Source organism: Phocoena phocoena, chromosome 14 (genome assembly GCF_963924675.1).
Source record: "Phocoena phocoena chromosome 14, mPhoPho1.1, whole genome shotgun sequence".
In the NCBI taxonomy this organism is placed as follows: Eukaryota; Metazoa; Chordata; class Mammalia; order Artiodactyla; family Phocoenidae; genus Phocoena; species Phocoena phocoena.
In genome coordinates this window covers 49,708,278-49,735,934 of record NC_089232.1, presented here as the reverse complement: position 1 = coordinate 49,735,934, position 27,657 = coordinate 49,708,278, and the positions used below count along the sequence as shown (strand labels likewise).

The window sequence follows — 27,657 nt, the reverse complement described above, 5'->3', positions numbered from 1 at the left end:
CAGAGCTGAATGCTGTTACAATGATCAAACAGGCCTTTGATTGTGGTAAAAACAATATGACACAAAGGAATAAGGATCCTTTGAAAGATATACAGATATACAGAAAAAGTATCATTATCTAATGCTGAGACACAAAGGACTAAAATTTGATTTAAGTCATTTGGTGGACAAATTTGTTCATCCTTCTTCCTGCTCTTAAAGAATGATCCAATGGAAGCCCAGTTCTAGGGGACAGGAGGTACACAGGAAGCAGACGGCCCCCTCCAACCACAGAGTGGTGAGTGGAGAGCACCTGGCTTACAGGAAGAAGGGCAGATGGAAAAAAGACTTGGCCACGGCATGGCCCTTCACGGGACCCAACCAGAACCTCTGGAGGGGTGAGAGCAGAGAGAGTTTACTGCAGCCAGATGCACCTCCTTAATACCTCCAGACATGTTCTGAACACCAACTCTGAACCCAGCACTTTATACATGGGAAACATGCCAATCACCAGTGATATTCATCATTATCTCACCCCAAGTTCAAAGAGGTAGATCATTCATTCACTCAGCATGTATTTACTGAGCATCTTCTATGTGCCAGACAGTGTTCCAGGTTAGTGGAAAGAGGGAAGAACCGGGTTGACAATGGTCCCGGTTTGTGTGGACTGTGAAATCTAAAGGATGCGATGACTGTAATTTGAGGTAAGTGCTGGGGTGAAAGCAAAGACGGGGCTGTTGCTGTGAAGATGAGAGGAAAATGACAAGGAAAAGCTTCTCTTGATGAGGACTCACTTTGGGGAATTGTTGGTAACAGCTGAGACTTGAAACTAGGACTTGAAACACATGCATTCCAGTAGGACACAGATCTAGAGACACAACCCCCTTAAATCATGCTGTCTTATATCATGAAAAGGGAAACAAAACCATTCTGTCAGGATCTCCTGCCCTCCTTGCATCATTAGTAAGAGTTGGCTTTTAGCACTGAGGTTTCCGCACTTGCTCTGTTGATTTACGGAAGACCTGGTTTATGTCAGTCATGGTGCCAACTTCAGGGGCTAAGACAATGAATAAGGTAGTTGTTGCTCTCAAGGACCCAATCTAGAGGTTAGAAAGAAAAGTGATTTGGTGTGATATGTGCAGTGACACAGGTGCAGGGGTGGCTCTAGGACCCCTGAAAAAGGGGCAGCTTATGGAGCCTGTGGGATCTTGAAGACTTCTGAGAGGAGGTGAATCTGTACCAAATCCTGTAGGTGTATTTGTATTAAAATAAAATAGGTAATCAGAACAGGGGAGGGAGGGACAAGACTATTTTGGTAGGGGGAGCTTCTTGTTCTGAGACTTGCAAAGAAGAGGAAACTTGGCATTTTCCAGGAACTGCAGGAAAAATCATCGTGGGTAGACCAGAAGCGTGAGGAATGTGTAAGAACTGAGGCTGTGTGTGAGCAAGAGTCAACTCAGGAATGCTCTTGCCAAGCTGTATTGGGGAATCTCGGGTATACAGGGAGCCCGGAGAGGGTTTAAGCAGGGCTCTGAAATGGTCAGACTTGAGTTTCGGAAGTCCCCTCTGCTGCTCTGTGGCGATGGGTGGGAGGGATGAGATTGAGGCAGGACACCATGATGAGTTCGAAGGCTCCAGCAAACACATGGCTCAGAAGCGACCTGGTGAGGTTAAGGGCATGGCTTTAGCGTTAGACAGATCGGGGTCTCAGTCTTTGCTATGCTATTCCTATGCTATGTATCCTTTAAACATGAGTTTTCCTCTCTGTAAAATGAGGATAAAAATAGTGCTTCCTAATAAGCATGTTGTGAAGATTAAATGAGGTGTTGTGAATGCATGTGAAGTTCTTAGCACAGGGCCTACACGCGGTAGTTGGAAAAGCAAGCTAGAATTCCCCCCCCCCCCCCCCCCCGATACGCGGGCCTCTCACTGTTGTGGTCCCTCCCGCTGCGGAGCACAGGCTCCGGATGCGCAGGCTCAGCGGCCATGGCTCACGGGCCCAGCCGCTCCGCGGCATGTGGGATCTTCCCGGACCGGGGCACGAACCCGTGTCCGCTGCATCGGCAGGCGGACTCTCAACCACTGCGCCACCAGGGAAGCCCTAGAATTTTTTTATAACCTCCAATTATGTCACCAATAGCTTTTCATGTGACCACATTTTGCTACCGTATGTCTTAGAGTAATGTTCTTAGTTCAAGATTCTGGCCTCCTTCCCCAACATCTGCTTTGTTGACTTCAATTAGAAGCCAAAAAGCAAACAAAGGAACGATCACTCTGCCCTGTTGTATTTCTGTCTGAGACTGATAAGGATGGAGTCATTTTCAGTCCAACTAGCTCTAGGAGTAAGAGAAACACATGAGGAAGGAGAGCTTGGGGAGGAGAGGGGTTCTTTTCTCTTTTCAACTACTGCTAGGTAAACATGGCCCTGGTGCTTTGTGAACGCCCAACTGGTGTTAGCTAGGATTGTTATTGTTGGCTTGGTCAGAGTTTGGAGGCTGCCTGCCCACAATCAGGCCAAGAAAAAGGTTCACAGGTTTTAGATGAAAAATCACTGAGGGCAACTCTGGCATATGCAGCTTCTATGTTTAATACTCACCCTTCCAGGCTACCAGGATGATGTTTCCAAAACAAAGCAACCCCTTCTATCGCCACTACACGCACCCCTTTGCATCTCTGGTCTGTCATTGGTGTCATTGAAGGAACTCCTCTATTGAATGGGACACACCTGCTAACACCTTTCATTTGATTTGGCGTTCTCTGGCTCTACTGAACTATAATAATAGTTCACGGATGACAGAGTAGAAGCAAAGAAAAATTAGTTTATACGGGGGTAATCATTTTACCATCTACTCCTCTGGAATTCAGTCTGAACCATACAAACTAGCAGCTGCTCCTGTTTACCTGTGCTGAGGACTAACCAGAGTTCTAAAGAGCAGAGCTTTATTCCAGATAACTGGGGCATCTGGAAGCACTGGGCAATGCAACTGAAGAGGAAGAAAAAAGGTTTAGTGCTATTGAGCACTTGATAAATGTGTACCAATGAGTTAGACTGACTATACCACCGAGGAGATGATGTACGTCATCTTCGCTCTCATTCTGTTCTTCAAATCTCTTTGCATATGTGCCCCTATGGCCACCTTCACTGTTTATTTTGCTTGACCATTCTTAGAAGTGAATTATTATTTTTTTTTATTTTATTTTATTTTTTTTAGAAGTGAATTATTTCATCTCAACTTTTCTCCTGATCCCATGTTATCATTTTTATTGACTACTCCCATGGACTCTGTTTTGTATCACAGCAGTACTCACCCACTATGGCAAAGGGAGAGAGAGAAAAAAAACCCAGTGCAAAGGAAAGGTATGGGATTATTTTAGGAAACTATGAAGTGGCACCGCAACTTCATCACTTAGCAATATTGCTGAGCCTTTCACTAAGAGCTAGGGTGACATACAGATGTATGGGATCCAGATGATTTTAACATTTAGAGATTTGGAAGTGTTTGAATTTAGTTGATGAGTAGATGTGGCCAGTAGCTTTGGGACATCTCTTTAAAAATGCTGATTTGATGGATGATTGAGTGAGAAGAGGATGCCCCTAGGAACCTGATTTGTGTGTGGAATGCCTGGAAGCAGTCAGCTCAGGGAAAACTCAGGAAGATCTTTAACCTCTCCCAAGAATGTGGATGGTGTTTGAGCACACTGAAGGGAGGGACTCTAGGTGGAAGTTGAGGGAACTTTTTCCACGGGAGGGGTGAGGAGTGGAGGGGCAGTGGAGGAGTTGGGGGAGATGGAGACAGGCTTAGGGTGTGTCAGGGACAGTGGCCAACACCGGAGGCTTTGGTTCACGGCCAGCTGAATGGGACGTAGTGAAGTAAGAGTTCTCTCTTCTCAGTGCAACTAATGAGCTATTGCCCATGAGAGACAGTGGATCCTCACCCCCATGGCTCTCATCATGGCAGCAGTGGGACTGGAGAGGCATCATATGGAGTGACTTCATGGGCAGTGGACGTTGGCAAGTTGGCCAGAACCAGAGGACCACGTCTGACCACATGTGATCCTCCCCCAGAAATTGCCAGTGTATCTCAGGGACCCTTTACAGGCGAAGTGAAAGCTGACTTTGTAAAGGGAGTGAGGGAGTTGGGCAAGAAATAAGATACTTTATAATTTACTGTTACTACAATATGATTTGTTTCTACTACGCTGGTGGAATTTGAGGAAATTTAGGTTAGATATATTGGAAAATGTTCCATAAGCAAATAATGCATAATTTGGCCAAACATTCAGATAAGAAGCATCCTCTGGTTTTGGTTTGGGTTTTTTATTTTTTTAATTGTTTTGTTTTTATTTTGTTTTTGTTTTGTTTTTTTTTTATCATTCCCATCACCTTCTTTTTTTCCGGTAAGTTTCATGCTGAAAGCCTAAATCATTTCCTTAATGTTCCTTTCTAACCCATCAATTCTACCTACCTCACACCTGCAGAGTTTCCTCCCTTTTTTCCAATGACACATTTAAAATCACTGGTTTGTTTTGTTTTGTTTGACCAAATCTGTTAGCACTGAATTATCTTCCCAGATTCTTGTGCAAATATTATGTAAACATTTATAATAGATTGCCACTGAAATCCCAGGTAACACACATTGCCCTTGGGCACCCTCCCTTTGCAGCTGTTATGATGGTAAGAGATGATTTTCAACATCAAAAAAGTGGACAGAAGTAAAAAGTGAACAAAGAGCCCAGACTCAGGGCTTAAAGCTGTGTGTGCCGGAATGTCGTGCAACCTCTCTGAGTCTCAGTTTCCCCATATTCAAACTGGGTCTAATAATATTCTCTACATCCTGGGGTCACTGTGAGGATTAAATGTGAGAACGTGATCACAGCACACAGCTGTGGCAACACATACAGAGGCTCAGTGAAGAAGGAAACCCTTACAGCGCCGTGCTCTAGGTGTAGAATTTCAACTTCTAAATCAGGATGATAGTGGAATCCCTTGTGAATCAAAACTGGGGGGAAATGTACTGTGGCCCTCTGAAGATGATACTAAAGAATTCTGCTTTCTGTCCTTGGACCAGGTGGCCCTTTGTGGTTAACTGACACTTCAACATAAGTCAGCAGGGAACCTGGCACTTTGAATTATATAGATGCAGTGATGTAACATTATGTCCTTGAAAGAGCTAGAGAATTTGGTGGGGTTAAGTAGCACTCAGTAGAATTCTAGCAATTTCTAGAATCAAGAGGTCTGTGCTACAGTTGAAATAGGATGGACTAGGAGGCAGACACACTTTCTGGGGTCAAATCTTGGCTCAGTGATGCACCAGTCACACCATGGACAAATCTTACAGTCTTCCTGGGCCTCGCTGTCTTGTGTACCAAGAGGCTTTAATGCCAGCTGTCTCGCGAGGTTGTTTTGGGCTAATCACAGTTGCTGACGTATAGTAGGTGCTGGGTAAATCTTGGTTTCCTTTCCATTGTGCTTCCGCCTTCTACGTTCTACACCAACGTTATGCTCAGTATATGTTAATTGAGTATTAGAATATGAGAGCAAAATGCATTGCAATGTTCCAGGAAGACACTGGTGAATCTGGGTTTTTCTTCTTTGCCTAATAAATTAGCAGGAATTAGAAATCTTTTTGAGACTTCCAGACAGCGAGTAATTACGAACCAAATTATTCTACTTTGTTTGCATGGTCACCCTTTGAAGGAAGAATTGCTAAAGTATTTGACAAGCTGTTCTGGTGAAGTTCTTGTGTGTTGTGGTATATAGGTGGTACTATTTTTTGAGCAGCATCTATGTAACAGACACCAGACTGAGTAATTTACATAACCTACCTTTGGTCTTCACAGCAAGCTTGGATTCAGATTCTGTTTTCATTTTAAAGTGTATACTTTTGGGCAAATCATTCAGTTTCCTCATCAGTACAGAATAATAACCTCTGTATTACTGCTATAATCTGAATGTTTGTGTCCCCTAAATTGGCATGCTAAAATTCTAACCCCCAAGGTGATGGTATTAGGAGGTAGGGCCTTTGTAAGATGATTAGGTCATGAGGGTAGCTCGAGCCCTTATGAATGAGATCAGTGCCCTTATAAAAGAGGCCCCAGAGAGATACCTTGCCCCTTCTACTATGCGAGGATGCAGTGAGAAGGTGCTCTGAACCAAAAAGTAGGTTCCCATCATACACTGAATCTGCCCGCACCTTGAACTTGGTCTTTTTCACCTCCAGAGCTGTGAGAAATGCATTTCTGTTGTTTGTCAAGTCACCGAGTCTATGGTATTTTGTTATAGCAGCCCAAATGGACTGAAATACTCGCACATTGTGAGAATCAAATGAGATAATGCCTGTCGGAGTGCTTTGCAAACCGTCAGGTACTCTGTAAATGTTAGCTATTGTTATGAATTAAAAGAACCATTAGGAACAGAAATCTGGGCTATTTTGATGTCTCTAAAAGCCTTAGCCCTGTGCATCACTATAGTTGAGAGCAGTGCAGGAAGGGACTAATCTTTTGGGGGGTATCTACTATATTCTAGATGTTCAGTGAGAGCTTTTGCATACACGTTCCTGGAGTTCTGGGTATCAGTGGTAGACTCTTCAATAACTTCCTTTGCCTTCAAGTTGTCATTCTGAGTGCCTCAGTGCATATGAAAAATGCAGCTCAGGGGCAGAGCTACATGCATAGCTATCTAAACTTCAACATCAAAGTCCATCACAGGAAGACTGAGGACCACCACATCAAAATCCCCAAGTCTTTCATTCTTAATAACAGAGGTCTTTTTCCCTTAAGAAAAATACCCATAAGGTAACATCTCTTCTCTGCCTCATCCTTTCGTGATCTGTGTCTTCAGGACAAAAATGAGCCCACTTTTTCTTGAACGGGATGCTTTTCCAGTGATTTATTTATTTATTTGAGAAAATTGTCATCCAAAGCACTTCAATCAAATCTCCTTTTGTACTTCTCCTCCCCGATGCCCGCTCAGCCAGGCGACATGCATGCCACTTCAAATTGCTCCTAACTAAAGAATCAGAACACTTGCTGCAGCTTGTTTTCTTTTATCCGTTTCTTGGTGCTTTCAGAATCCTGGCACTGATGGCGTGAAAGGTGAGCTTTTTTCTTTCTCAGCTTTGGGATAAAATATGCTTTGCCTAAAGCACGCTCTGAGCATTTTCCTTTGTACCTTCGAGATGGAAAAAAAAGAGCTGGGAACAGACTGAAAGACCTACGTGTGCATGTTCTTGGCTGGCAACGGAATGAGCTGGTGCCTTTCTGATGTTGCTGACGGAACTGCCATCCTCCTAATGGAGGGGTGGGGGGAAGGCCCTGGCCTTCTCTAGGAATGGGGCCACAGAGGGACTACCAGCTTGTGAAACAGCGAGCCAGCCTCCATGGTTACGACAGTCGGGTTTGTCTTTGACTGTCTCTTGTTCTCAGCCCTCATTACCACAAAATCCAATTGCTTCTTCCTTGGAAAATTCTCCTGGATCCACCCTTTCTTCTCCATTTCTACTTTTATTCTGGTCCAGAGTCTTGTTCACCTCATGACCGAATAACTGTAATGGCCTCTGTTCTGGTCTCCATTTCACCAGTTTCTCTCTTTTCCAGTTTGTCTTGAACACTTACTTTCAAGCCAAGGCTCCAAAAACATGACTTCACACTCCTGCTCCCAGGCCTACAATGGCTTTCTGTCCTGCTCAACTGAACCTACAATCCTCCACCTCACTTTCAAAGTCCCTCCTGGTGAAGAGGTCTCACTTCTGCTGAAGATCAAGGTCCAAAACCTTGGGTGCCATTCTTGGTTTTGCCAAATTCTGGCTCTGGGCCTTTGGGAAGGTCGCCTCAGCCCTTTGGAATATCAACTTCGACATTTATAAACCGAAGGATGTAGACAGAGCTGGCGGCCCAGGGGACATGGCAGAGTCCGGAAAATCTCTCCTGCGCCTCTGTGTCAAATGGGGACTGTACAAGTACATCTTTTGGAATCTTGGCAAGAAACGGAGTAGGTATTTGTACCACTCCTAATGGAATTGTCTACAATGGAAGCTGGGAAGATGACAAGGGTGGAAGGTGAAGGGCAATATACTGCTGTCCAAGGACTAGAATGGTGTGGTCACTTTCACTTCACAGCTGCTCCAGGCCTGAGACTAAAGCTCCACATGTAGATAATTCTGCATTAAAGTTTTAATGTGGTAATTGCAGCTTTTAGCTGTAAGGAAAACAACTAAATCTGTCATCTGAAATAACTTCCTACACTACCTATATATTATAATTTTGCCAATAAAACCATCACTCGTTTTAAAAATAGATAAATAAAATGAAAGGATGTAGTAGCTATGTTGGGGTCTATCTGCCTAGCCCACTGGCATCCTTTTCTCTAAGAACTGTAGTATTTCTCTCTCCTCATTTCCCTCAGTGCTTTCCTCCTTCCCTCTCCCCCTTCTTCCCTCCCTTCCTCCTTTTATCCACGTTTTGATTAGAGATAGAAACATTCAGGGCATGAGGCATTCAAGTGACTTACTTGAGTCATATAAACACTATGTTCTATACACATTATGGCCGTAAAGTCTGTTTTAAAAGGAATCATGCCCTCCAAGCAAGGTTCAGATGTCAGGGAGCTCCACCCAGAGTTGCTTTCTGGGGGAGGGGGCAGGGAGGGAGAGGGGGAGATGGAGTAGAAGCGCCAGGACTTTGCCAAGGGGCAGGACAAAGCGAAGAGTGTTGGTGATGAAAATGAACAGATGCAGCAGTTTTCTTCAGGGGAGAGAGGGTCCTCCCTGAACCATCACTAAAAAAGAGGGTACATGGTTTACGTCCGTAGCCAGAGGGAACTTGCTTAGCTATTAGGAGGCATTTAAAAAAGCGAATCCTGAGATATAATGTAATTATTCAGAAGCTCTTTTTTGTTTTTAAGTGTAAGCTTTTAGTGTAACATTCTAAGAGCTAGGGACAGACATAAGTTTAGCCTGGGCAGCATCAGAAAACAAGAATGTAGTTAAATATCCAAATCACGATCTGTAGACTATGGAATGATTTTTAAGAAGATAAAGGTCTGTTTTCTTTAAGGTTACATCTGTCTCATAATCGTTACTGTGCCTCCCCTCCACCCCAGCCTTCACCTCTTTAAGGAATTTTAAGGCCATCCACTGCCTCAAATTTCCAGGGCTCTTGGTTTTAAATATTGGACTTAGGAAAGGAAAGCCAGGAATTATCACACACATACACACCCACTGAAATGGCCCTCACTCCTGGGTTGTGCCACTCGCTGTAGTGATGAGGATACAATGTCAGCTGCTGACAGACCTAAAGCCTAGGAGACTGCGGATGGCTGATGGGCTCTGTTAACCTCTGCTTCTCCTCCTCTCGGGGCAGGGTCTACAGGGCAAGCTGTCAATAAAAAGACACCTGGTCCTTTAGCTTTTCCCTGCTGCCACTTAATCATGACAAGCCTGAAAAAAGAGGCTGGCAAAAAATGCAGGACTTTCACTGCACAGGTGAGATTCCTAGAATCACATATGACAAAGCTGTCAGAGCCTCTGGAAGTGGTAGGCTGGGAAGGACAGTGACCGTGTCATGAAGCTGGTGTGATTATTAAAGGGTTGAATGATTTCAGTCAGAGTTCATTCTCAGGGCTCAAATTTTCCTGCTGTTTGGTGGGGAGGGAGGTGACCTCAGGGATTCTCGTGTTCAGTTCTGTGACTTTATAGGAGCGTAAACTGAGGCCCTTAGCTGTTAGATGACTTTCCTAGGTTGAATAAGAAGGTGCTCTTGGGATTAGAACCAGATCCCGGGTCTTCTCACGCCTAGTCCTGGGATCCTTCCCCGATGCTGTTTGGCCTCCTTGCCCCGTGATACACCTATCATACGGTGGAACGTGAGGGTTTCAGAGATGGCCTGCAGGCCTGCCCCGCAGGGAGGCATCTGTCCTTTCTCTCTGCTTCCTGAACTCACCAGAAAAATTGTCGACTTCCGTCAAGGTGCCAGAGACATGGTGAGGGACCAAGGATGGGTTTGCACAAACTTGTGGAAGCCAAGGGACTCTAAAGAGCTGGGATCTTCAGAACTAGAATACAGTAATTAGAATCACGTGTGTGGTTCTGATTCTCTAGGATGATTAGAGCACCTCTATGTGCGGGGCTCAGTGGAGGCACTCAGTCATGCCTCACTGATGGGAGCAGAAAATTCAGCAGTGGACAGGCCTTTTGGTGCACACAGGGCAGGGAGATGACGCCATGTCAGTGTTCCTGCATTCTGATAGTATGAACATGGTGTCCAGCACTAACGAGGGCCTCTGTGTCCCAAGACATTAATTGAACATTTTCAACATTATAGGGCTATGTTTTGGATTATAAAGTATAGATAAATATAAATATGAGATTATGTATTATTTTTAAAAACCTTTTATTTTATGACATTCCCAGAAATTAGAACCCTGACGTACCTACACTCTGTACAGTATGGTTCAGCAGATCCTACCAGGGTCAAACTTCAGGAAGTCCAAGAGATGTGAAATCTGGATGTCTTAAAAATGTTTACATTAAGGAGATTGGAACAGGTTTATAATTGCACGTCTTCCAGAGGGGAAAAAATTCCTCCTTTCTGCTGTTTCTCCGTTTCCTTAAATTGTTGTCATTATCCTTTCTTAAAACTTTTATTTAAGCTGTGGTTATAAACTCTTTTTCTTCCCTGCCCGTGATGTCTTGCAATGGTTAACAGCAGTGTCTTGGGGTCTTGCTTCCTGAGTCCAAAAATCCTGGATGTGCCCCTTGGGCAAATTACTTAATTGCTTTATGCCTAGTTGATTTATCTGAAAGTGTGGGTAATAGTGGGGCTTGCCCCAAGGGGTTGCTATGAGGAGTAAAAAAGATGCTACAGTGAGACACTTAGAGCTGTGCCTGTCATTCTACTTACACAGTACACATAAGCCCAATTATTTGTCTTTACTGTTGTTTTGTCTGGAGTCTCTGCTCTGCTCCCACTTTGCTATCTGTCCTTGGGAAATCACTTAACCTCTGGTCCTCAGCAGCCAGGAGGGCCTGGACTCCCTGATCATGCTGAGTTCTGGCCCTGATTAGCTAGTGAATGGCACATCCTTACCTTCCTTCTGCTTTCGTGATAGCTACTCTGTCAGTGCAGAGAAGTCCAATTCAATTCATTTCAATCCAATCCAATTCAATTTAACTCATCAGTTCAACTCAGTGCAAGCCATTCATTTCATTTATTCAGAAATATCGCTTGCGGTAGGTCTAAGACATGCATGATACTTGCCAGACCTAAGACAGGGGCATGGGCATCCTTGTTTTTGAGGGTCTTACAAATCTAAATGCTTTCTGTAGATGTCACATCTTTCTAAGTAGAAAGAAAATGAAAAAGACTCTATCCCTTTAGGAGTTTAAAGGAGTTTTCCTTTAAACAATCTTGAGAAAAACAACATGGAGCCAGTCTCGAGGAAATGCAATTCTGATATCTAAGTAATTGTAATTATTCCCTACTCAAGGGGGGCAGTTCCTAAAGGCTGGCAAATCTTCCCCAAAGGCTGCAGGAGACAAGCTATTCAACTTCGGTGAAAACAAGATGGTGGCTGTCGGCTATCTGTCAAAGTGTTCAGACAACAGCAGAATCAACAAAGTCCCAATTATGATTCGAGGGAGGATTTTGTATTTAGTTAAAAGGAATTGATTTCCCCTGGAGTGTCACTTACACCATAATGATTATTGGAAGGGAGACAACTTAAGAGTGATGCAAAAACAAAAGTAGATGGTAGTATATATATGTCAATGCTACTCTCTCACTTTGTCCCAGTTTACCTTTCCCCCTCCCCGTGTCCTCAAGTCCATTATCTATGTCTGCATCTTTATTCCTGTCCTGCCCCTAGGTTCAAATGTAAAATAGATAGCTAGTGGGAAGCAGCCACATAGCACAGGGAGATCAGCTCCGTGCTTTGTGTCCACCTAGAGGGGTGGGATAGGGAGGGTGGGAGGGAGACACAAGAGGGAGGAGATATGGGGATATATGTATACGTATAGGGGATTCACTTTGTTATACAGCAGAAACTAACACACCATTCCAAAGCAATTATACTCCAATGAAGATGTTAAAAAAAAAAAAAAAAGTAGATGGGCTTCCATCAGTAGCTGATCTTGACTGCTCACCTTGAAAGCAGAGTTAGAAGAAGACAATAGATGGGGAGGCAGAATATTTGGAACATTTTCTTGATATTTATTGTTTTATGCTCAATTATTCATTCATTTTTTTCCTTTCTTTTGAAAAACAGTTGGGTTGGGGATCAACAAACAAAATGGCTAATTTCAGGTTAATTCTAGGAAAAGTTATCTAGATCTAATTGGCGTCTATTTGCTTAGTGTGTGAAAGAGTAAATTAGCCCAATGTTTAAGTAAGTTTCTCTGAAAGAATTATTTATTTCAGAAACATATGGTTTTAGATCCAAAGATCTCCTAGGCGTAATACAACCTCAGCTAGACAATTGAAATAAATAATTGAGTAAAAAACTGATTCTATTTGAAAATACTTCTAGTGACTTAAGTAATTTGTATTTCTTAACTACAAAATTAGTTCTTCAGACAAGAAGAACTAATTCTCCAGACAATTGAAATAAATAATTGAGTAAAAAACTGATTCTATTTGAAAATACTTCTAGTGACTTAAGTAATTTGTATTTCTTAACTACAAAATCAGGCTGGGTCTAGTCTGTTCTGCATTCAGTCAAAGAGATTTGTAAAGCCATTTAACACACTCCACTAAATTTCTCTGAATCATGCCTTGGTTCTTTCTACCCAAACCTCCACTAATTATTAAAACAGAACATTTTTTTTTCCCTGCTAGATAATCTTTCTTGAATTTGGAGATCTGGAATGGAAATGCTCCAATTTCCCCCACTCTCACCCAAGTGCTACACTTGGCACATTTTGAGAAATGAAATCGATAATTCAGAAACAATACTATTTCCTTCCGGAGAAAAAGCTATTTCTTTGATTTGCTGCTGTTGGACTAGCTCTCCAGGTGTTCTTTCTATCTACTAAGCATCTTCCCTCACTGTCACATATTTAAATCTTTTTTTTTTAATATCCACCACATGTGTCACCTATTCAAGGAAGTACCCTTGTTTGTTTATTGCAAGTGTCTCCCTTCAAGGAACTTCCACAGTAGTCAAATTTTGTCCTGAATTCTCTGTCCTTATTGTGTTATCACATGATCACTTGAAAAGCCTTGTTCTCTTTTTCTATGTCTCTGTGTGTGTCTACTCTCTTCAGCTACATTAAAAGGGTCATATGTCAGGGCTGCAAAATTGGCTCTTATATCCCAGCAAATGGCTGTACACACAGTAAGTATTCAATAAAGTGTGATGCGTGTAGTAGCAGGTCGTGTATGATGTACCGCTTTGTTTAGGGTCTCAGTGATTTTTCGGGGAGGATGCTGAACTCAAGATTTTGATATTGCTTTTGGCTTGTTTTCCATTTGGTACAACTGCATGCTCCCTGTTGCTGAAATTACTTCAGTCAAATGGTCAGGACTGTCAACGCACAGGGAGAAGGTCATTTTGTCTCTAGCCTGCTCAGGAGAAAAGAAATCCGTTTTTCTCTTTTGATCTAATAAACTAGAACAACCCTGGAAACCATCCTTTCAGATATAATTCCATTTCCACTTGTTTTGCTCACCATATCACAATGTTTAAGAAACTGTTATGCCTGCCAAAAAAGCAGTTAGTGGCCTTATTTGGTAGGTGATAGAGCCATTACTATTCACCAGACCAACATTTAGGACATGTGTACTGAATTATTTAAAACTAATAATGTATATGAAAAACATTAAAGTAAAAATGGGGTGAAAAATTTATTCCTGGCTTGCCCAACTGTCCTCCTTTGTTCAAGGGCACACCAAGAACTTCAGAGAGGATAATCCTGGGTACCTGACTGCTTTTCTGCTTTCAGTCACAACCAGCTCCCCCTTTGCTTTGCTTGATCAAGAACATAGTGGTGTGATTGATTTTCAGCATGACTGTGTGAGGAGCTCAGCTGACCAGCTCTGTAGTGAACCTGGTAAAAATTATAAAAACAAAGCAAACCAACCAGAGAAGAAAGAAAACTATTCAAAGCCTCTGGAAATGGTCCTAAGGGCAAAGAGCAAAGGAGGAAACATCTATTCAAGAAAATCTATGAAAATCTAGTTAAAAAGAGGCAAGAGTGTGTTACTTAAATCAAAACTACGGCCTCCCTCTCCCCTCCCACCTCAGAGAAGTGGAGACTCTACTCCAGAATGCAAGAAGTCAAGAACACAGGGTTTCGTCTCTTCCCAGCTTCCAGGTGGAGGGCTTTCTTCCAGGAGAAGCAGGACTTCAGCATTTCTCATTCTGCCTCCAGCTGCTTGTTTGCTGAGGCTGCATTCTGGGCAAGTGTGGTTGGGAAGTGGGGGCTCCTTTCTTTTTACCAAGGCACACTTGTGCACCAGAGGCTCTATCTTGGGTATGGCCTGCTGAGAATATTGGAGATCCAAAACTCTTGCCAGGGCTCATGAGGTGGTGGTTCCAAGCCAAAAGAATCAAGCTAAGACCATCTCAGGTTGTTACTCTACCTTCCTTCAAGTGTTTAACTCCTGGAATGAGGGTCTCAGAGAGAAGTTTGCCTTTGAATCCACTCCTGGCTCCAGAGCCCTGGCTGAGATTTTGCCCGAAGTGAGAAGCAGACTGTGAAATACGTATCTGGTATTCTCTTCCCAAGGGAACTGATTTCATTTGCAGCAGAGGATGGAGACGTTTAAGCCTGAGAGCACTCTCAAGAACAGCAAAGGTATGGTAAAGGCAATTGGGATATTCATGGATCTAATAGATATATAACGTAGGACAATTAGTTTGCAGGAGAGAACCGGGGGACTAAGACAGCTGGAAGGAGTCCCCCTGGGGTCAGAATGGATATCAAACATTGACCCCGTAAATGATTTCTTTGAAGGAGCCACAATTTGACTGGTTTAGTTTATAGAGGAATTTGTGCCCTGGGAATTGTTGAAAGTAGTAGCATAATCTGCCTGCAAGTAGTAAAGTTTAACATCTGGCTGTGGTCAGGGAAAGAATGGAAGAGAGCCCTGCCAATACCTTGTCTTCCCAGGGTGACTGTGGACATATTCAAAGCTGTGCCTTCTTGATAATCAACATCAAATGCTTTCACTAAAATAATCTAGCCAGTAGTCACTAAACAACAAACAATCAAACAGCACTAATAAGTCATGGAGGTGGAACCAGTACCCAGAATGCTACAATAGATTGTCTGAAAGGTTGTTTCCAGCAAAAAAACAAAAAGAAGAAAAAGAAAGAAAAAAAAACCAAACAAACCGAAAATCAAAGGGATACAAAGAAACAGGAAAATAAAACAGGCAACAGAAACTGCCTGTGAGAATAACCAGATGTCAGATTTAACAGAAATATATTTGAACATAGTCATTATGAATATTCACAGAAGTAAAGAAAAGCATGATTAAAGAAATAGAGGAAAATATGCTGGCAATATTGCATCAAAAAGAGAATATAAATAGATAGCAATTATTTTAAAAAATAAAATGAAATTAAAAAAAATCACGAGTGTCTCAAATCACAGTAGATTTGAACTTGCAGAAGAAAGAAATAGAAAAATTGAAAATAAACCAATAGTGATTATGCAAGCCAAAAACAGAAAAAAAGAATGAAGAAAAATGAAGAGAACCTCAGAGAAATATGCAACAAAGTTGAGCACACCAATATATGCATAATGGAAGTATTGGGGAGAGGAGAAAGAAAAAAGAAGAAAAAATATTTGGAAAAATAATAGCTGAAAACCTCCTAGATTTATTGAAAACATCTAGTAAGCTCAACATTATTTCAGTAGAATATACACAAAGAGACCCATAAACAGACACAATATAGTAAAAATGCTGAAAATCAAAGACAAGGAGAAAATCTTGAAAGCAGCAAGAGAAAAATGACTCATTACTTACAAGGGACCCTCAACAAGGTTAACAGCTCACTTCTCATCAGAAACAATGGAGGCCAGAGGTAGAGCTGGGATAACATATTTATAGTGTTCAAAGAAAAAAAAACCCTGTTAACCAAGAACACTATAACCAGAAACCCATGTTTCAAAAATGAAGACAAAATAAAGGTTTTCCAAGGTAAATGAAAGCTTAGAGAATTTCTTGCTATTAGACCTGCCTTATAAGAAATGTTAAAGGAAGTTTTTCAGGCTGAAACAAGTGACCCCTGATAGTAATTCAAATCCACACAAACAAAAAGCATTGGTAAAGGTAATTATGTAATTAGAAAAGACTCTATAACTGCAGACTTTTTTCTTTTCTTCTCTTAATTGTTAAGGAGTAGAGCTATATAGGGGTAACACATTCCACACCATACGCTTGCGCTTGCGCTTGCTCGCTCTCTCTCTCTTTCTCGTTAACCTAGCTGATTCTGGTAAGATGCATATCATAAACCTTAGAGCAACCACTAGAAAAACAAAATCTCAAAAATACAGTAAAAAGTCATTAAAAAATTTAAAAGCTACATTAGAAAAGATTCACTTGATGTGAAAGAAAGTAGTAAATGAGGAATAGAGGAGGAAAAAAGACATGAGACATACAGAAAACAAAAAGTCAGATGTAAATAAAACCAAAGTCAGATGAAAACAAAAATGGCGAATGTAAATCCACCTATATCAGTAATAACATTAAATGTGAATGGATCAAACAATCCAGTCATAAGACAGAGATGATCAAACTAGACTAAAAATATGATCTAGCCATATATTTTCTAAAGGACACACATTAAATTCAAAGGCACAAATAGATTCAAAGTAAAAGGATTGAAATAGTATATACATCATGCAAATAGCAGCCATAGGAAATCTGGAGTAGCTACACAAATACCAGCTATACTAATACCCGTCACAGGAAATCTGGAGTAGCTATACCAATACAAGAAAAAAGAGACTTTAAAACAAAACAGTGTTGCTAGATATAAAGAGGAATATTTTATGAGGATAACAGTTTCTATCCATCAGGAAGATGTACCAGTTAAAAACATATATATACCTAATAACAGAGCACCATATACGTTAAGCAAAAACTGACAGAAATTAAGAAATAGGTTATTTGACAATAAAAGTTGAAGACTTCAATACCCTGCTTTCAATAATAGAACAACTAGACAGAAGATCAACAAATATATAGGAGACTTGAACAATGCTATAAACCAACTAGATCTAACAGACATGTATAGAACCCTCAACCCAACAAAAAGAGATTATACAGTCTTCTCAAGTGCACATGGAACATTCTCCATATAACCAAGACAGTTTGGTACTGATACGAGGATAGATATATAGATCAATGGAACAGAATTTAGAGTCCAGAGATAAATTCATATCTCTGTGGACAAATAATTTTCAACAAAGGTGCCAAGACTATTCAGTAGGGGAAAAATAGTCTTTTCAACAAATGGCGTTGGGACAACTGGATAGCCACATGCAAAAAATGATTTTGGACAATTATCTGACATCATATACAAAAATTAACTCAAAGTGGATCAAAGAGCAACATGTAAGATCTAAAACTTTAAGTCTCAGAAGAAAACATAGAAATAAATTTTTGTGACCTTGGATTTGGCAAGGAATTCTTGGATATGAAACCAAAACCAAATATCACAACAACAAAAAATACACTGGATTTTATCAATATTAAAAAGCTTTGTGCTTCAAAGGACACCACCAAGAAGGTGAAAATACAACTCACACAATGGGGCAAAATATTTGCAGATCATACATCTGATAAGGGACTTGTATCTAGAATGTACCACAAATTCTCACAACTCAGTAATAAAAAGATATTGTTAAAATGACACTACCCAAGGCAATCTACAGATTTAATGTAATCCCTCTCAAAATACCAATGTCATTTTTTACAGAAGTAGAAAAAATAAGTTAAAAATTTGTATGGAAACCCAGAAGACTCCAAATAGCCAAAACAATCTTGAGAAAGAAGAACAGAGCTGAAGGAATCATGTGCCCTGACTTCAGACTATACTACAAAGCTACAGTAATCAAAACAATATGATACTGGCACAAAAACAGACACATAGATCAATGGAACAGAATAGAGTCCAGAACTAAACCAATAAACTTGTGGCCAATTACTCTTCAACAAAGGAGTCAAGAATATACAATGGAGAAAAGACAATCTCTTCAGTAAGTGGTGCTGGGAAAACTGGAAAACTACATGTAAAACAAAGAAATTAGAACATTCTCTGACACCATATACAAAAATAAACTCAAAACGGATTAAAGACCTAAATATAGGAGCAGAAACCATAAGACTCCGAGAGGAAAACATAGGCAGATAGGTTTATTCTTTAAAGAGAGTAGAATAGAGAGTTTCTGAACTGGAGATCGCAGAGACCACTTATGGCTGCCGGATGCTGAGACCCCCAGCCCTTTTCCCCAGCCATCAGAATGCTGGCAGTAGGGCTTCACCCTCCAGGTAGGAGCTTGGAAGAATCTTCTCCAGGGACTTTGCCCAGCCCAAGAGGCAAGACCTAGATATTGACATAATGATTCCCCGACTCAGTGGCCCAGCCCCTCCTTTTATTTATACTTCTGTGGCTCTTGTTTTGTTTCTTCTTACCCTATAGCTCTGCTTCCAGAGCTACTTTGTAATTTTCCTATCTGGTTATCATAACTGTTTGTTCTCTTTCCTCTTGTGCCTAATATTTGTTTGGGGGAGTCAGATGCCATTCTAAGACGGTATGTTCTTATTGAAGGAGCTCAGCCGATTTTCACAATCAGGGGCCTGATAAACAATTTTGCTACTGTGTGCAGGATTCCAGATGACCGCTTTGCTGTTCACCATAAATCTCATATTTGCTTTCATTGCCTTTCCAGTTTGTTTTCTAAATTAAAAGAGTGTTTCTTGTTGTATTTTCTGCCGCACCCGCCCCCTCCCCCTCCCCAATATATTTACTTACGGAAAGTCTACACTGCTTGCCCATAAAAGAAACACCAATTAAATGAAGAAAGAAACACCATAAAGAAACACCAATTAAATTCCTTCCTGCCCTGAGCAGAAATTAGCCTTGGTGGGCATATGGCAGTGGCAAGGGTTTGGGGCTGACTGTTGATACTTGCTCAGGCTGTGATCTGATGATGGAGAGTGATCATTTTTTTTTTTTTGCATTCAATTTGTTTTTCTATTCTAAACATAGCCATGCAAAAACAGTTTGAAATTTAGAAGGAAGAGAAATTGCTTATAAATTCAACAGCATTCAAGAATTTCTTATTAGTGACCTGCTTATGCCAATGTAGACGTTTTTAAGGTATATCATTTTCAGAAGAGACATCTGGGCTTTGTTAAGACTAACTCTGTGTGATTACCAGATTAGATGACGTTCAGCTTCTCTGAAGGGAAGCTGTCATACACTGTGCATTGACACGTAAGCTCCTTTTACCCACTGTCTCCCCAATATCACTTAATAGTGTTCACGGGCGCAAGCAGCTTTGGGAAATTATGAGGGTAGCAAAGAAAACAGTGCAGCCTAAGCTTCCACTTTTGGTGCTGTTTTCCACCTTCTGTACCCTTCTCCTCTATCCCAACTCAAAGGACCCAGACCCTTGTATTTGCCCAATTTGAAAATTTCTAGTCAAACTTAAATATTTGGACATCTGCCAGTTAAGCCTTACCATAAATTTGCTGGTGTTCGTTTGTCGTTCTGTTTTATTTGAGGGCTGTGTTTTCCTTGTAAAATAAAGATAGGAGTTTCTGACCTTTTAAAAAAATAAGGTGTCTGGAAGTGGCCCTGCACAGTTCCTGAAATCAACCCTAGGTGGTCAAAAGAGCAAATCTATTGTAGATGGGACAGGCAGACACCCGTCTTCGCATCCATTTTTTCTCCGGCATCAGGCAGGCAGACGTCTCCTCATTGACCTTCATTAGGCATCTGTTTCTTCCAGCTATCACAGTCTATGATTTCAGATTGTACAAGGCAACTTGCAATTAATTGTCAAATGAGTGGTTTTGACAGTGACCGTTCCGGGTTCTGAGGGGGATTTTTATTGTTGTGGGTAAAAGTGAGGAAAAGCATTATTGTCGTTTCTTGTTTGATACTCTTCTCTTTTAGCAGCTCCATGAGAACAGGCCCCTTGCCTCCCCCATTGATTCTTTTCTCCCAAGTGTCCAGTATAGTGCCTTGCACAAATATAATCAATAAATGTTTGATGTTGAAAGACAACTTCATGAAAAATGAGCATCTTTACCTGGTCTCAAAAGCTGACTCTATTAGAGTAGGATTCATTTCAGGTTGGAGAAAATAATAGTATTTAGGTAGGGGAATATAAGGTATGTTTGGGAGCTGGGCATTAGGAAATAGTCCGTAGAGCAAAGCGTAGAAAGGCTAGAAGCTGAGAGAGAAGACAGGAGACTTAAATTTGAGGACAAAATATGTAGGAACTTAATGTCAAACTTATGACTTTGGACTTTTGTCCTGAATCTGGGCATTGGAGCCCACAGAGGAATTAAACCAGAGCCAGGACTCAGAGCAGAGGGTTGGGAGGGGAGAAGGCTGAAGGCATAGAGGCTGATTCAGAAGCTGTTACCCTGAGCTGATGAGTGAAGCACAAGTACAGGCACCCTGTCTTCTAGGGATGTGATCCTATCTTCTGAACCAAAACTTAGGAGACTTTCTTAGAAGGGACAGGATATTTTATCCTGGGGCCACTCCTGAAATCTAGTGCTCAAGGCTCTGGCTCTCCTTTTATTTTTTCAATGCCCTTCTATTCCAGGAGGTTCTGTATGAAATGTTCCATGACCTCCAATCAGCCTCTGTTTATCTAGTTACAAAGTCATTTTTGGAGCTGGGATCCCTCACAAAGTCTTTGTTTAAAACCCCAAACTGAAAGTAACCATAGAGAGGTGTCTGTGGGGAGGTTTTCCGTGTTGCATTTATAAATAACAGAACTTAACAGAACTGTCTATTAAGCCTAAGAACCACACCCCCCTTCAAAATCCCACAACTGAAATACAGAAATTTAGGAATTACATACATGTTGGACTCTGGAGACCTAAAAAAAGCCTGTTGGTTTTGGGAAGTTTGATGCCTGAAGATGTTTGTAAAATCAAAGCATCTTAAAATTGAAAGAAACCCCAGCACTGTTTTACTTCCACCTTTCACCAGTCTACTGATGAATTTTCTCTCCCATATCCTCAGTTGATCTCTCTGATTCATTGAAACAGCTGAACTTTTAGGGTTCCTATTTCTTAGAGGTTTTCATCAGTCTTAGCATCAAGGAGATACAAAAGTTGGCTCATGCTGTATGTTTTCCAGATTTGTGATAACAGGCTTCTGTGATGGCTGTGTGTTGGCTCTAGCTGAAAAGAGAGCCAACTCTGGGAGAGGGTATGAGAGAGAGTAGACGCTAGCCACTCCTGAGACTAAAACCATAATTGACTTCAGGTCTATGGCAAGGGTTTGGTTGCTTTACTCAAAAAGAGTTTTTGAACATCCCTTGAAGACTTTCAGATCAGTTGCCATATTCCATATGAAAGAACAAGGTAATGACATGTTCAGGTCAGAGACCCACAACATGCCCAGAGATACTTCAGGGAGAGGTCGGATTAAGAAGAAACATCCAATTCTCATTATGGTCATCAGATCCTAAGCAATTAAAAATAATTACTCTCTTTCCTAGGTGACCTTATGGGACATATAAGCTAGAATCTAGTCTAAATAAGCTAAATTGGAGAGTTTAAATCTAACAGCTTACAAATAAATAGTCCAATCAACCACAGTGACTGGATAACCTAGTTAGTGGTTTTGGAGAAGGATAATCAAACGTTAAATGAATTTTCCATTTGCTGCCAAGATTTCCTGCTTCTGAAGCTTAGGCTTCTTTGGCAGAAGACTTGGGGGAGGAAGGACAGCACTGACCTTTAGGTAAGCAAGGGGATTTTATCATCACCAAGTAGTGCAGTTCTACACTGTCAAACCCTTACTTTTCAATAGCTGAAATGACTCTGTAAATTACAGCTCTTAGCCAATTCCCAGAGTAGATTTCATCTTCTACTTTAAAGAATTTATTTCCGCTGCAATATAATTTTTACTTTTCCCCTTTCAAGTTACTGCATTCTATAGCTGTTCCTTTTTCTGATTCCTCTGCAGGAAATAGAAACCTTCCTTACCCCAGTCCGATTAAATTCCAAATGTTGGACATAGACGTATCATTTCTCACTAAAGTAGGTGCAGGGTTTTGTTTTGAGAGGAAAGATTATGTATGCATTAGCATGAAAACTGTGCTGTTTGTCTCTTTCAAAGAAATATCTAAACAAGACAGTAAGAGTCTCCAGATATAGGCACCCAGAGCAACCTGCACAGTGGGGTGTTTGGTTTTAATATCCAAGCAGACTACAATAATCAAAGCACATCTGGGAAACACAAGAAACCTAACATTCAGGCTTTGGAATTTGACCTTAATTGGCAAAAATTATATTTCTTTGAACATTTTTGTCTGGTTTAAAGTGATTTTGTTTAGGTAATTTCACTCATCCTTTCAGTATTCTTTTTAGAAATAGAGAGACAGGTATTATTAAGTCAAGAGAACTGAGTGGCGTGCCTAAAATATAGAATATTCAGCTTTTAACTTAGTAGACTTTGTTTCTAGTCTATGTATCTCTCTTTCTGAATAAATTAATGGATTCCAGAATGATATACAGGCATTTAAAACAAAATAAACACATAAAAAAGCGAAGAAAACAAGGAAACTATCAAATCCTATAGTAGTTCACCACAGGGAGAGCAATAATCATCTTTTATAAGAATCTTTTCTTCGATACTGAGGAGCGGAGCAAATAAATAGATGCAATTCCCCCTTATTTATTGTACCATTTGTTCTACATGTAATCGAGGCCCCAGAAACTACATTGCATTGAGCCAGGCACAATAAGGAGTACAAAGGAAATTTTCACTTCAGTTGTGGAAATAAGATACATATGAAAAATTAAGGGCAAAGCAAGATTATAAAATGAACGGCACCGGGATTCAGATTAAATGAAAATGTAATGTTCAGGGAAGCAACCTTTGAGTAAGCTTATGATAAGTAGCTTGGATTTCAAGAGACAAAGAAGAAATTGAAGATTACATAAGCAAGTGGTATGACGTAAACATCTCGGGACACAAACTGAGCTTGAGAGCAAGTCTGTATCAGCCTGGCGGAGTAGATGGCTCCTGTTGGTGAAAGGTGAGAGGTAAAGTCTGAAAGATGAGCCACGGAATGATTTTGAACTGGGGAATCGTAACATGGTGGCAGTGGTGTTTAATGGAGAAGCCTAGAATGGCGATGTTCAGGCTGGTTTGGAGAAGAGAGAGATTGGTAGCAAGGAGGTAGATTAGCACATAATTATTTAATCCAGGCTTTAGATGTTCAGATCCCAAACAAAGAAGATGGCAAAGAAAAAAAAGAATTACTTCTTGTAGCAGTATGAAGGGAGTTTGTAAAACATTAGATGTGGGCAATTGGAAACATGAAACCTACATGATGAGGTGAATTGAATTATCAATATTCAACAAATGAAGACGTCAACAGTGGCTTTAGTAGTTTTGTAATCCATCCCTTTCTACACCTCTGAAAGAGTAACACCTAGTTCTGTGTGGCTTTAGTCCATAGTTCAGAACCATCTCCTTCATGAGGACACATGGTGGTCTTAAATAGTTGCTTGTCAGGCGTAAAGCAATGAAAATCAGCCAGAGGTCCACCTTTAGCTGTTATTGAGCACTGAACTGGGAGTCAGGGGAACTGGGCTGCAAGTGCAGACTTTACAGGGGATCTGTACTGGTGGCTGGGGTTGGATAGACCAACTTCGAACCAGCCTTTCTCAAACTGTTCTCAGAATATTAATCCTGGAAGACGCTCTTAAAGAAAAAATTCCACAATTGAAATTGTTTGCAAGCATCAAAAAATCTATTTTCCTCTTGGAGACCACAGAATCTTATTGGCATAGCGAAAGGCTTTCCTTTTGGCATAATACTGATAACATCCCTCCGAACGAAGGACCTACTAAGGAAAGACTAAACTAGTTCCTATCTAAACAATAGTCTATGGTTATGGGATATGGCTAGTGATCTAAACCAAAACAGCAAAACAAGGAATATATAGCAAAGGAAGAAAATAAAAGGGAAAAATATAATTAGATAATTAGAAGTAAGTGCTGGTCAGTTGAGATGGCAATGAGATACAGGAACTTGCTGTGAGGAGAGGGGTCAACACAGGCAGCCTATAATATAATCTCAGTACAGATCTCCCTACGCCAAGAGTGGCCATCAGTGGGGTCTTTTCTTCTAGTATTGTGGCCATCTGACCCTGCTGGAGAAAAAGATATCTGTATCCACACAGTCACTTAGACTTAAAATTTCAAGTTTTGAATGGGTGTTCACATTCTTCTTAGAAATTCTAACTCCAGGAAGAATTAAGCGAGATCAAAGGGGCCTTTCTAGATTCATTGACTGCCCCCAGGTAAAGCTGAGTTTCTAAGTTAAGTCTGAAATCAAAAATCCTTTGCCCATGGTCAGGATGAAACCTGCTCCTTGAGTTCTTGGAAAATATTGAAAGCCTAAAGGAACACATTTTCTTACTCGGAAAGTAAGGGCATGGAGAGGGAGAGCTCCGGCCACTGGGAGGAGGAGGAGATCATTCTTAAATCAGTGGGTTGCTGTAAACTATCTCAAAGTTATGAAGAGCTTTATATCCATTTTTCAAATCATTCTCATTCCTATTGATTCATTTGATCATCCTGAATGCCCTCTGTGGTGTTTTTTTCTCTAGTATTTTACAGATGACGAAAGCAGCAATCCCCCCCTCCCCTGCCACTTGCGAGGCATTGTGCTGGATGTTTTAATACTCCATTTAATCCTCACAGCAACTCTGGAAAAGGTACACATTGCAATTTCCATGATACAGCCAAGAGCCCACGTGATAGAACAAAAAGCAGTGTCATAGTCTGGGTTAGAACCCAGGTCTCTTGCAATCTGGCGTCCACACTCTTCCATCTCTGACTTGTCGTAATCAATTAAAGGCCCACCTGTGACTATAACCTGAGAATTCCCTCCACTCCTGACCCTGCTCACCTAGTTGAGTACTTTATTCACGGTGCTATGTTGTCTCAGGCTGCCTAAACCCTACTGAAGCCAGAAATATTTAGCCACTCTCAGCTATAGTCTAAATCAGAAGTGGGTATTCCACAGACTGCGGCTCACATCTGGCTACTCCCTGTTGTTCTATGCAGAATGAAAAAAATTCTCTCTTCTAGTGAAGAGATACCAGAAAGCAGACAGCCGAGCACAGAAGGGAGTTTTGGATAGAGGAGTATCACCGTAAAATTAAGTCCTGTTAGAGGCTGTCTGCTTTAGCGACTGGTTGGCACTGCTTGGCCCATGGGGAAACATTGAAAAAAGAGAAGGGCCAGGAGAGGTAGAAATTGTGTGTGTGTTGGGGGGCTGTATCATTTAGCGTTCACCACCATCCGACTAAGCAGGTCGTATTAAACCCTCTAGAAGTTAGGAACCTGAGGCTCAAAAGAGGTTAAGTAATTGTTCAAAGTCGCTTAGGGATGGGTGACTTCTTATAGGAGCTCAGGTACACCGGCTTCCTCCTGTGTTTATGATCAAGTAACAAAGCAGACTCTGCGTAGGTGCGTTCTTCCTTATAATCGGGAGTAGCTGTCCGAGGCGGTTCAGCCAAAACACACAGTTGGTCACTTATTTTCCCTGCCGCTGCAGCTGCCTTTGGGTAGGAATGGAGGGCTTGTGACGTCAAGGGAAAAAGGAGCAAGCAGAACCGAGTCAGTCTTGCGGCCGTTTGTCCCTGAATGAAAATCTCAAGTGCAACACCATCGTGTTTGAGTGTAGGTAAGGTAATTGGTAAACAAAAAGGTGACCACCTTCTGCAGTAACATAAGAGTCATGCATAGCTTTGGGGAACCAAGATTAAAACAGGCTTCCAGAATAGCAGCTTCTGTTTCAAATCCTTGGGATAAAACCACTGAGCAGATCTACAGTCTCTCAGCCACCACTTGCCAGTTCTCGGGGGAAGTATCAATAGTAATTGGACAATTAAACAGTTCCGCTTTCCTCTTGCTCTAATGCAGTGGACATGGGACTTTAAGGGAAGAATAGTTGACTGTGAGGCAAAAGGCCTGCTTTCTAGTTTAGGCTCTGTCTCAACTCATTGTGAGAGTTTGGGCAATTCTCTTTACTCTCCAGACCCTGGATTCCTCCATTGCAAAATAAAGAGATAGAGTGAAATGATGTCTAAGATCTTGTCCAATTCCTAGAGTCCGTCTACTTCCTATTAAAATAGTTTAGTAAAAATCTGAAGTTGGGAATCACATTTTCCCAGGGGTATGAAAGATTATCCTGTCTCTCTCCATCCCTCTCTGCCTCCTTTTCTCTTTTCTTTCTTCCTTTTTTCACACCCCTTCCCTCCCTTACAATTCCTTTTTCCCCAGGAAGCAGAGTCTCAGTTCAGGGATTACTTGCTGGTACCTCCAAAGCAGTAGTGACTCTTGCCTTCTTGAATTCAGTGTCCTCAGGAAACACACCGCGCTTTCCACTTAAATCGAAGGCATCTTTCTCCCTCCAATCCTAACTCTTCTAGGTTTCTGATTTTTCTTAGTTTTGTTTTTCTGGTTTCACCAAAGAGTCTATGGCACCCAAGAGCAGAAGTGTTGAAAACAACGAAAAACTCTTCCCTTTGCATTTGGATTTGGGTCTCCGTGCTGCCCTTCCCCGACAATTCTGAGACAAAGTCTCACTACGATCCTTAGAGAACTGCAGGGCGGGAGTGTTGGGCCGGGGGAGTTTGTTTTATGTAAGCCTTTGGTCAGGGCCGAAATATTTTAGCCCAACAGTTATCAGTCCAATGTGAAAATAATAATAGCATGCAACACACAAATACCGGCCACGCTGTCGTTCCCACTGCCTCTGATACTCACAGTTCAACCGCATTCCTGGGGAGGTCGGAGGGAATCTCTGTCACCTTGCTCTCCTGGCAGAGGAGAACCCTGTTACAGCAGTGGCAGATCCGATGATGACATCCTGAGCCCAAGCTCAGGAATGTGAGCAAGGCCACCAGGAGCAAGGCCATGTTTATTTATCTATCCACCTGCTTTCTTCCTGCGTCTGCAGAGAAAAACCGGCACAGGTTTCAGAGGCTCCCCACCGAGCCCTTGTGAGAAGAGATCTGCCTTGGGAGCTGGTAGGGTCACGTGACCCACCCAGGGATGCTTTCCCCCCCCACCCTTCAGTCACTTCCAGACAAATAGCAAAACGCCTGTGTGCTAGCATTGATTTTAGGGGAAGCAAGATAAGTTACTCCCTTATCTTTCTTGACTGAGTTTATTACACCCTGACCCAAGGAAGACGGCAAATAGAACCTTGATGCATGTCTGGAATAGTTTATATTAATTTGACTGTAGAAATGTCCTTCCTGGTCACTATTTTTGTCTCAAACCAGTGACATGACTGGTCACCGACTTTGACTTTCTCCAAAAACGACACAGTCTGGAATGTGAAACATCACTAAGAGTGTCACTGGGTGAAGGGCAGGGACCTGTTTCCAGTCTTGGCCTCAGCGTCTTCCTCTAGTCCACTTGATATAAAACCAGAACTTCTGGGTTGTA

General features: G+C 41.5%; 1 protein-coding gene across 3 annotated transcripts in view; it reads right to left on the bottom strand.

The window, feature by feature from the left end:
• Positions 1–27,243, bottom strand: part of FSHR (follicle stimulating hormone receptor) — a 166,100-nt gene extending 138,857 nt beyond the window's left edge. For 2 of the 3 annotated variants that reach the window (XM_065890876.1, XM_065890875.1), the window contains exon 1: positions 26,971–27,243. In XM_065890876.1, the coding sequence (XP_065746948.1) occupies positions 26,971–27,122 (152 nt within the window). In that variant the 5' untranslated portion in view covers positions 27,123–27,243. The remainder of the gene's footprint in view (positions 1–26,970) is intronic. The other variant, XM_065890877.1, reaches the window with a different exon arrangement.
• Between the last annotated feature and the right edge of the window lie 414 nt (positions 27,244–27,657).